Source organism: Sinocyclocheilus rhinocerous, unplaced genomic scaffold (assembly GCF_001515625.1).
Source record: "Sinocyclocheilus rhinocerous isolate Xijiao unplaced genomic scaffold, SAMN03320098_v1.1 scaffold3228, whole genome shotgun sequence".
NCBI classification, from domain to species: Eukaryota; Metazoa; Chordata; class Actinopteri; order Cypriniformes; family Cyprinidae; genus Sinocyclocheilus; species Sinocyclocheilus rhinocerous.
The window spans coordinates 1-11838 of NW_015657502.1; the positions used below are offsets into that span (position 1 = coordinate 1).

At 36.6% G+C, this 11838-nt stretch overlaps 1 protein-coding gene and 1 long non-coding RNA gene across 2 annotated transcripts in view; one reads left to right on the forward strand and one right to left on the reverse strand.

Annotated features, from left to right (window-relative positions):
- Window positions 1–2146: 2146 nt before the first annotated feature.
- Window positions 2147–11838, forward strand: part of LOC107721204 (uncharacterized) — an 18143-nt gene continuing 8451 nt past the window's right edge. The window contains exon 1 of the long non-coding RNA XR_001637690.1: window positions 2147–2222. This is a non-coding gene — a long non-coding RNA (uncharacterized LOC107721204). The remainder of the gene's footprint in view (window positions 2223–11838) is intronic.
- Window positions 5598–7241, reverse strand: LOC107721203 (nuclear pore complex protein Nup50-like). The gene is made up of 4 exons (XM_016529099.1): window positions 7071–7241; window positions 6352–6430; window positions 5927–6010; window positions 5598–5841 (listed from the first exon to the last, which is right to left on the reverse strand). The coding sequence occupies exons 2-4, from the start codon at window positions 6418–6420 to the stop codon at window positions 5632–5634; spliced, it is 363 nt and encodes a 120-aa protein (XP_016384585.1). The 5' UTR covers window positions 6421–6430; window positions 7071–7241; the 3' UTR covers window positions 5598–5631.

Sequence of the window (11838 nt, forward strand, 5' to 3'; positions counted from 1 at the left end):
TAAAATGCGCACGGCGCTTTTAAGCTATTTAACAGCGAAGGAAAGCGAGGAAAAGAGGGAACGCCCCCGCGGTGATGTCACACGTCGATTAACCGGTGGGAAAATTTCCTCACCGTCACAACCCTAGTAATAATTCAATAGTGTGTTCAGTATTAAAAGTCTCGTCTGCTCACCAAGCCTGCATTTATTTGATCCAAAATTCATCAAAAACCCCTAATTAAAATATTATATATATATAAAAAAAAAAAAAACTAATTTGGGCACCCCTAGCATTTGCCTATGCGAAGGGCCAGCCCTGACCAGGGTGCGATTTGTAGGGACAAATCAGGGGGATTTCCCCCCTTCTGGTCGATGTATCCCTGCCTATATATATAAATAAATAAAATAAAAGCAAATAAAATACAATCCATGCAGGGCTTTTCAGAAACTCAGCACGCGCCATTAGTCTATTTCAGAGTGACAGTATGAGATTAATACACAATTTTTTTTTGCTCAAAACTCACTCTACTGTGACCTAATGCAGTTATTGTATATAATAAGCTGATGCATAAATGTATTATGAGACCGAATGCAGAAGCTTACAGTCATCATAATGTGGGAATTATGATCATGCAATATTGACGGATCGGCAGAGAATCGTCTTTCTGTGAGTCATTAAGAAATTATGGTTCTATTCTAATTAAAGAAATATGAGGTAAACATGTGAATACATGTGCGCGCACTTTTGGAGTAAAAGTTTGTATGTTGTGTAGCAAAGCATTGATCAAAATTAAATGGAAGCAAACGTGATTGAATACATAGGCTACAGATTTGTGTCTCATTATTCTATTCAAAATATCATTAACTCCCGATTGATTTTGCATCCCCCCTCCCGGTGCTGAAAAAGAACCTGTAGGCCTAGCAAACAGTCACGTCTCATATCAATATTATGCAGTTATGAGACAGATAGAGAGAAAGAGAGAGCGGTTTAATTTAAATGTACTACATATAGGTAACACAGTTTATTATTATACACTGCACTTCTCTCAACTCAATTCAATACAATACATGTCATTACATCAGGGATCTTCATGCGATTGCTTCGGAATTCGGGAGGTTGTAAAATCGTGTCGTATACTACTGCGTCTGTAGATTTTCAGAAAACTCACTCGTGACATGTGCGTGGACATACGATCCTCCGACCATCAGAATTTGCAAAATAGTGTAGTGTATTCCAGCCTTTAGTCTGGAGTGGTCTATTCGACAACAAGTGAAAATAATAAGGTCCAAATCATATGGTCTCTAAAACATGAAAGAGCTTTATATTAAATGCTTCAAAAAATAATCATGAGCATTAGAGCCTGACCGATTTATCGTTTTGCCGATTTTAGCGACCGATATGAGCCTGTCGCAGATATATCTGCATCGGCATATATGCCGCAGCTATGCCACCGATATGAACATTGTTTTTTACAGAACACAACGCAGATAAAATGCTTGTAAATGGTGTAATTACTTAGTTTGTTCAGCAGAGCGTGCTCTATTGTTTGCTACTGGTAACCCAGGTCACTGTAGTGACACGAGCCAACCCTTTCACTTCAGTAAGGAGGTCTCTTGTAGAGACCCGCAGGATTCTGTCCTGCTTCCGCTAGGGCTGGGCGATTTGGCAAAAAATTTAAATCTAGATTTTTTTCAGAACATTTGACCAATTCTCAATTTTTTACGATTTTTAACTAGTCAACTTGAAAATGTTGATTCATAGTCAACATGATTCAAGTAACTTTATTTATTAACCCTCTAGTTAAAGAAAATTCTATTCCAAGTGCACCATTTAATGTGTTATAACAGAGATTTGTGAGATTGCGATGAACTGAGATGTCTTTTAGAGATTATAAATGCAGCGCTCTTTGCTGGCATTCTGCCATGCCAAACCATACGCAGCATGGTTAACTATTGCTTTAGTTAAAAATAACAGTGTTTATTGGGAGCGTGTATGCTGGGATTTCATAAATTTCATGGAGGAAAAAAGTTACGTAACTAGTAATGTAACTAATTACTAATTACTTTTGAAATAAAGTAATCAGAACAGTAACGTGATTACTTTTAAAAGGAGTAATCAGTAATTTGATTACATTTTCAGAGTAACTTGCCCAACACTGATTAACTATAAATGTTCTGTAAATACAACAGCAGCTTTCAGCCTGTCACCATGATGCAAGCATGAAATATCAGACAGAGTACAGGTTTTATATTCGATTGCGCTGCTTTTCCTTAGTTTTTTCTATGTAAACATGGACGTGTTTGACTATTGCGCTCGTGTCTCTTGCAGCGTCTCATGCATGAAATGCCATTGTAAAAACGCGACGCTCAAGTTAAAAGAAGTTCCCTCCCATCTTCTTGCATGTTTTTCCTATTCCGCTGCCCATGTCGCATCTTTCAACACAAAAGCGCATTCTGTGTGAATGGTGCCTAGTGATATGAGCGAGGAGCGTCACGCCGACATTCGGTCAGATCGTTCTTTTCTCTTTACTGTTATCACCGGCATATTGCCAAAGTGTAATTCTAACGTTTGATAATATTTCTATTCAAAATCGCAATTCCTCGATTTCTAACAAATAAAATCGTGGCAAAACATTAAATTCGAATTAATCGATAAAATCTGGAAAATCTCCCAGCCCTAGCGTCCGCAGAAAAATATTTTATCTGGTCCCGCTCCCGCCCCGCAACATTCATGTTTTGTCCCACTCCCGCCCACAAAAGCCAGCATAAAAGTAACCTATATGGATTTTTTTCAGTACATCGATGAAATGTACATGAAATAGTTCTGTAACATCTCGTAAGCTCCACAACATCCCAGCATAAATGCTCTCAATAAAATATTTGTTATTTAGGCTAAGCATCAACATTCAACACTGTTAGTTTTAACAGAAAAGCAAGAATGGGCTGCTACGTGGATGGTTTGGCATTGCAGAATGCGAGCAAACAGCGCTCCCTTTATTATCACTAAAAAGCTGACATCTCAGTTCATCGCGATCTCAAAAAAGCTCTGTTATAACAATGAAAATATGCATAATGAATCTTTCACAATGTCTACACTTTGTGCATTATAATGAGAGGATTCGTGAGCACACAATTTTCAGCACTGCGCAACAACTTTTGAGCGGTAAGTGGATTCTAACTTAAACACCTCTGATTGACCATTGCGTTTCAGAAATCAGCATAGTCAGCATAGTTTGTCAGTAGTAACATAGCAGATTGAAAAGTTAGTATCTTTCTGCAGTCCAATAGACGGCAGTGTGGTGGTGGCTTGAGTCTGCTGAATGGTCATTTAATGTTACGTTGTCACCTAGTTGGTGAGACGCAATGCTATAAAGTAAATAAACAATGTCCCTGTCTTTTACTCTCAAAATATGAGCTTATCATACTTGTTTGCTTACATTAGTAGGGCCCTATGATTTCCTTGATGCAGAAAATGGATGAAATCGTGGAATCCAGACATAAAAATGGAATTTACTGTATAACATGGAATTTCACAGAATTTGTCATATTTTTGATGAATAAAAAAAAACAGGTCAGTTCACTTAAATCAAATCGTGATATAGACTAGTGTCTGTGAATATTAAACTGCAAAAAGACTATTTAAATACGAATCCTCATGTCCACTTAAATCAAATCGTGATATAGACTAGTGTCTGTGAATATTAAACTGCAAAAAGACTATTTAAATACGAATCCTCATGTCCACTTAAATCAAATCGTGATATAGACTAGTGTCTGTGAATATTAAACTGCAAAAAGACTATTTAAATACGAATCCTCATGTCCTGCATGTTCATTTGATTACCAGAAAATACACAACACAGAATTTGTGAAAAAAAAAAAATTTAAAAAAAACTTTCCTAAACCTGCCCCTGTTGGATTGGCAGTATCATCCTGCTTGCCCTACACAGTTACCTTGTTTATTTTCTTAATTCAAGTTATATATATTTTGTTCTATGTGTTTTAAAGTTATTTATAATAAGTGAAGTTTACTGTTTAGTGCACTGATGACTCACTGGCACAGACTCATTTTGGATAATAAAGTTTATTGTTAAATTGTTAAATACCCCTCCATTACATATGAAACAAAAAACGTGTTTATGTATATATATATATATTGTTTATGTATATACTGTATTCTATATACATTACCAGTCAAAAGTTTGGACACACGAATTGGAAGTGTGTCCAAACTTATATATATACACTATAATATACGCAAAGAATATCGGCCGATATATCGATTTCTGACCTTTTTTTACTCCCTAATATCGGTATCGGCACCCCAAAACCCATATATCGGTCGGGCTCTAATGAGCATATAGTTTAACAGGGCTGCCATATCAGCAAGCGAATCGTCATAAAACTTATGCACATCAAATCAAACATACTGCGAGAGGGGGTGTAATAATTGACAAAAATATTTTGAGCAAATCTTAAAATAATGCTTAATTAATTAAAAGACAGCACAGTAATTCTCAGAAAAAGAGTCCATGTGCTATATGCTATTTAAGTCATCTATTACTTTTGCAATTCATAATTAAGTTACCAGCCAACCAGTACCTCATTTTATTTACTAGTCAAAACCAGTGTTAATTTCGTTAATTTCGTCAACGACATTTTTTTTCACCGACGACAACAAGACGATAAACTAAAACGCTTTTTGAATGACAAAAACTATGACGTAAATCTATTGACATTTTCGTCAACGAATAAAAACGAGACGAGAATGTTAGGGAGGGACGATTTGGGAAGAGATTCATTCAGAACGAATCTGCTGCGTGGTTCGGAGGTTAGATACGTACATATGAACCAGCGGGACATAAGCTAAAATCCACTTTCTGCACGTCGCATAAAACGTTCAAAAATGTAAATCAATTCGGTCCGGTTTTCTGAGCGCAGACACTGAAGCGTACAAACACAGAAAGCACGTCTCACAGCACGCGAGTACTCTTTCGAGTCGCATGAATGGAGAATTACACACAAAATTATGTCAAATTGTCCGCTTTGACAAGTATTCACGTAAACACAGTTGATTACGTCTTAAGTGAACGTAAACATTAGGGAGAACGTGTATCAGTTACATTGCATCCATTGCAGATGTGCATTCGGTTTTAAAGGGACAGCAGCCTAATTTAGTTTACGTTCACTTAAGACGTAATGAACTGTGTTAAAAAAAAATTTTACTGAAAAATTAGTGTTTACTATTGTCACTTTGCATTATTGACACACTATTTTCCTGTGTCACTGCAGTTAAATCTGTGTCTATCATGATAATACCTTAATATCAAACCTATATGATGAGTTTGGAAATTTGAGAGAAATGCTTAATAAATGCACTGTAACTAAACCCATTAGATTTTAGCCGACTAAATTTACTGTAGATTTAGTCGACTAAAATCTTATGATAATTAGTCGACTAAAACTAGACTAAAACTAAAAACAATTCAGATGACTAAAATATGACTAAAACTAAATGGCATTTTAGTCAAAAGACTATGACTAAATCAAAATTTGCTGTCAATTAACACTGGTCAAAACCCAATTTCACTCAAATTTAGTCCGAGGCAAAGTGTTTATTTTGGACCCTGGACTTTCTACTGAATGCCCAGCTCATGTAAAAGACTTACCACTGTTAGTTTTAGCAGACGTGGGAACGTTAAACCCCGCAAAAGATGGAGCCACTGATGCTATGCTGCCATTGGTCAGGCTGGACAGAGGTTTGAAACCAGCTCCATTGCCAAAGCCCGAGAATGATGTCGTCCCTGTGGCCGAGGTCAGAGAGAACCCCTTAAACACTTTGAAAGCCCCTCCACTCTCTCCCTGTGACAAAACAACAAAACTCATCTATAAAACACCCTCAGAACACATAACTTGACGTCTGCTGGGACACCAAGAGGCACGTTACCTCTGCTCCTACGTTACGACGCTTGGCTTTCTTGATGGCGCGATTCTTCATCACATCTTCACTCGCAATTGAAAACATTCCTGCCTGAGACCACAAGATAATATTTTTAAACAACAACAACAACAAAAAAACATTCTTGGTTGAAACAAACTTTAAGATACTAGAGCAGGGGTGGCGAACGTCGGTCCTGGAGAGCTGCAGCCCTGCAGAGTTTTCCTTCAACCCTAATCAAACACACCTGAACAAGCTAATAAAGGTCTGAAGGGTTACTAGAAAGCTACAGGCAGGTGAGTTTTAATTAGGGTTGGAGCTGTATTCTGCAGGGCTGCGGCTCTCCAGGACCGGAGTTCGCCACCGCTGTACTGTACGAGTGTTTCCACTGATGTTTGACAGTGAAAGTGTGTAGATGCTGAAAAGTTGCACACCTCCTCTCCTTCATCTTCCTGATCCCAGTTCCTGTCCGTCAACTCTTTTTCCGCAATCCGCTTGGCCATCACAGCTCAGCTGTCAAATACAAACATGTCAAATACAAATAAAATTGAGAAAGACTAGATTATATTACAACGTGAAATAAATTTAAACAAACAAAACAAAACCTTTCACCACAGATGTATACTCGGTTTATATTTGAAAATGGCTAGTTTTGCTGGCCAATTCTGTTAACTAGCTTTATGTGATGTGCACAAGCAAATTCCTGGACCAAAATTCAAATATCAGCCAAATACACCTGAGTCTTCTGTTCTTAACCGTACTATTAAATTTGACTCATTAAAGATTAGACAACATTCAAACCTACATCATAATAACTAAACCAACTCAAAAAGTTCTAAAATACCCTCAGACGTTAACAACATGACTCATTAATTAGGTCTTTGAAGCGCATTTCATTTGAATGACGTTACGGATTGCGCAAACTACCGGCAGATGAATATTAGACAGGTCAAACATGATTTTAATCACTTAATTTCTGACTCAACTCGCAGTATACTACATTCGCAGTGTTCTTATAGGTTTATATAGTGTGTTTATGTGAATGTGGTGCTTTAAATGTGCTAATGACGGGCCGGTTTTTGAGTAAATATGAATAGGATGTAACAGGGACCAGTGTGAAATAAACCATTATTTAATGAAGTTAGATACATACCTCACGCCTTCTCCCGCCAACCGTTCGCGCCACGCACACAGTATCAAGTGTATGAATGATGACCGCGGGAATCTCGGGCATACAGGAGCAGGCCGCGAGCTCACACCGCCATCTTACAAACGCGTCTCACACCGCGCCTGTGCACAGCGCAGCATACTACACATGCGCACAGAGAAGCGGAACCCGCGCCTCATACTGCGCATGTGCACAGAGCAAAAATATAAATTTTTCCTTATTTTATTATCTTGGCCTAATTCATGAAATACAGTATGTCATCCTCACACTAGAATATCTAGTGTGATACCACAACCAGATAAGTGTCTCCGTATAAGAAATAAATAGTACCATTTTATTATGTAATTCTGTGTGTGAGTGGATATTTTGACTGGTTATTTCATCCAGCATCGTTTGCTCCTGTAGGCAGAGTTACAGTCAGGCACTTTTGGTTACAGTGGCACGGAGGAACAGATGGATGTGTTCCAATCTCTCAGGATCCCACACTTCTGTGCCAACTCAGAAGCAGGTGTTTCAGAAAGCAGGATGTAATGCTAGAGGTCCTGGTGGCCACAGGGGATCCCTGACCAGCTGGATGTGAGAAAGCCGAGGTCTGTAGCCATCATATGAGACTGACTGTGCTGTGTACAATGATTTCTAATAATTAAAAGTGAAAAAGACAATAAATTAAAGAATATAGAAGGCCTTCAGACCACATTTCCCCCAAAAGCTTTTTAGGATACATGCTGTGTTTAAGGAAAACATTTTATTTGTTCATGCATTTCCAGGCATCAAGCTTGTGACCTTGGCACTGCTAGCACCGTGCTCTATTGTTTGGGGTACAGGAATGTGTATGGTTTCATGACTTAATGTTGACATTTATATTATGAAGCACTGAAGAGACTGTGGCCAGTATCTCTATTTATAGCCAAAGACATTTAAGTTTATTTGTTTGTCAGGTGCTTTTATCCAAAGTGACATTTAAGCAAAACAATACAAGTAATGATAATATACCATAATTCAAGTTCTAGAGTTCTATAATAGTACATTCTTCTTATCAATAATCTTTTTTTCACTGTATATGGTTCTTTAGTTCTTTGGAGATTGAAAACAGTCTTGATTTTAAAATAGGTTCTCTAAGGGTTTCAAACTGGGGTCTGGGGACCCCCATGGGGCCACCAGGGGGTGCAAGAATTTATGCAAAAAAGAAAAAAAAAAGTTTTAATGCAATTTTTAGGGCTGTCAAAGTTAACATGTTAACTAATATTAATTAAATGTTTCATGTGGCTTTAACACATTTAACAAATTGAATACTGTTTAATGTCACTTTCTAAAGGCTGAATGGGCATAATAAGATTGATAGCTATTATTTTATTCTATTGACATCAGTCTTTAACAATAAGACATACAATTTTTTTTGTTAAAAATGAATCTTTAAATCTCTTTCTTTGTATTGTACATACGTTCAAGGATAGTTTTGTCATTAGCAAAAAATTTGATAAATTGATTTCAGTTTAGCTGAAAATGTGTTTTAGCTTGTTAAGTCAACATAATACAAAATAAATATCTTCCAGATAATATCAGAACAATTAGCAACAATTGGCATTACAACAAAAACAAAATAAAAAAGCCTGTTGTTTTATTTTTGGAAAAACAAACAAACAAAAAAACATGTCTTTATAATGTCACAATATTTTACTCAAACATTGGGTCTTTGTACATGAAAATAGATGGTCGAATTTATATTATAGGAAGGGGTCCTTCCCGAGGAATTCTTATATTTGGTTGTCTTTGGCATCAAAAAGTTTGAAAACCCCTGTTTTTAGAGCACCATCCCTAAAGCAGGCTAAAAAGAATCTTCTATGACATTCAACTATCAAAACTTTTTTAAATCTAAATGGAACCTTTTTATTTAAAAATGAAGAGTTAAAGGGGTCATATGATGCGATTTCAATTTTTCCTTTCTCTTTGGAGTGTTACAAGCTCTTGGTGCATAAAGAAGATCTGTAAAGTTGCAAACACTAAAGTCTCAAATCCAAAGAGATATTCTTGAGTCCTGCCCGGGGTCGTCACATGTGGTTGCCGCTCATTCGTCTGATCCGCTGGACGCGCCGTTCTCGACACCGCCGCCTCAGCTCACTCTAGCCCGGCCTCAGCGCACGCTAAGCCGGGGCTTGTAAAAATCGACGCGTTTCAAAAAGGCGGGGCATAGAGGAGAAACAATAATGTACAGTATGTGGAAAATAATGTGTTTTTTTTTTTTACTTTAAACTGCATAAGCACATTTCATTACACCAAATACACAAAATAATGTTCTTTTTAGCAGCATCATATGACCCCTTTAAGTATAAGCGCATAGAACAGTGGAGAAAGTGTAAAAGCTGTGATTTAGGTAAGCATTTTTAAGCTTTTCATAATCACTGTTCTGAAGATTTGAAAGAGCTTTGGAAGAGGCTCTTGGCAGGCCTATTGGTCACTTTTCCAGTTTCCATTAACAAAAGGACTGAAATGTTCATAAATTTGATGGGAATAAACTTCCACAAATCTCATGTAAAATCCACTAATCTCACCTTTATAAGGTTGAGTCCAAATCGCAGCTTATTCCAGCCAAGATCCACCCACTTATAGACAGAAAGACACCCTTATTTTTTAAGTCTAAAAAGAGCAGAAAATATGGAGACATTCTGACTAAAAAAAAAATCAGAATTTTTGTCAGTCTAAAAGTAATAACGCAGACCATTTCCCTGTTATCCCAGCATGATTCTGATTCTTTCTGTCACCTATGACTCTGACTTGAAGCGTTCATGGGTTCCCCTCACTAGTTTCTTAATGAAGTCATGAGGGCTGATTATAAATTTTATTATAATTTATTTATTTATAAAAAAAATTTTTTTTGCTGTATGCGTCTCTAATTGCTAATTTGTTCAGATGACATATTTAAATGTCAGTCAGGCAGCACAGATCAGTGAAAGTCTAATTATGCAGATTTAGTTAACATGCTGTAATTAGAGGTGTGAATGGACAAATTAAGAGGAAATTTAATTGGTTTCTCTTAATGGAACCATCTCTCTGGCATTATCTGCTTGTCTTTGACCATTATTTCAGCACCATAAAGCTACTGCAGTACAATCAGTTTCATCTTTTAAATGGAAGTTGTCATTGAAAACAACGATTACATTAAAATAGCTTGAAGATGTGAAATCTATAAGTGGTTGTGATGGATATTAAAACTAAACAGAACTCAATCTACAGCATTGTATGTTTACACCGATTAAATATGAATGTTTACTGACTTAGGTCAAATACTTCTCTTTCAAATTATAAGCAAGAACATAATGCAAAATTATAGATTAAGTGCTGATAATGCATGTTATACATGCAACCTTTAGCCCTCTGTGGTATTGAGTAAAAAATATTCAGTGTCAGTGACAATGTTTTTCACTTATTGTTCTCTTAAAGATGTTTTATACCACGAGAGGTGGTTTATTCAGATCTTTTCTGGCTTTTGCTACAAAAAGCTTTTCTGCCTCTCCAAGGAGAGATGAACCATAATGTCAAAAACTGTAATGATGTGCATTCAAATATATCTGCCTGTCATGTCACATTTATGATGAAGCTTGTCACAGCTGATGAAGCGTGTGTTCATATAAAGTGATTTGGCAATACAAACCACCTTAGAGTTTCAGGAGAACTTAACATAACTCAGGATATTTAGCGTATATGTCCTGATAGGTTTGAAAAGTCAGATATTTAAAAAAAAACAAGGGGCAGCTTCATACTCGAACTCGTAGAGCCCACATGAGCACTGCTTCTCTATAGAAGTGGGGGAATTACAGTATTTAGAAATGCATAATGGTTGGCACGCCCCTGATATTGATGTATTTTAGTGGTCTCATGTTTGTTTTGCATGTTAATTCCACCCACTGACTAGCACATGAGTTGATTATGTGATACTCATAGTGCATCTGTACATGAAGGTTACAGTGTGATCAGATCTCCGCTCTCAGATCTCTTACAGTAAGAGCTGAGCTCAAGTGACACACTCACATCTATTCCAGGAAATTCCGTTAGTAAAGTCAGAGGGTCTCTCAGGGTAAGATAGTGTGCTTGCAAATATCTGATGCCATTCATGTCATGACCAGTCATATGCTGCACAAAATGTAAAGGAAACTTGGAAAGGTGGAATTGATCACATTGTGTGTTTTATAGATCATGTTAGATTTATTGTGCTGATGTTACATGACTTTAAAATCAAGTCATTTTTTTTAATCAAAATGTACTCCATTTTCTTAATACATGTTTGACCTAATGCTTAATTTCTGAATATATGAGCATTGCTAGTTTTTATACTTAGTGTTTGGCACCTTCTTCTTTTTTTTTGTATTTTAGGGTTAGACCCAATCCTGGATTGTTCCGTTCATCTTGGAGTTGTTGTCATAGCTCCAGAGGTTTGTTTAATGTAAACAGGATTAGATTGTGGATTTATAAGCAGAGTCGATACTGTCTGACCCAGATGCTGCATGAATCATATGAACAATCTGTTGAACCAAGGACAGTAATTATTTAGTATTATAATAACAGTATGCACAAATTATAATGCACAAATGATGGCATATACAGAGTTGCAGTGAGCAACTGAAATTTTGGTGTTTTAACGGCCAAATACTGTAATAACGCAAGCTTATAAAAAAACTTTAATTTATGCTAGTGTGCAAAACTAATATAGATATAATAAAAAATATATAATTAATACATACATTATAGTTAAAACTAA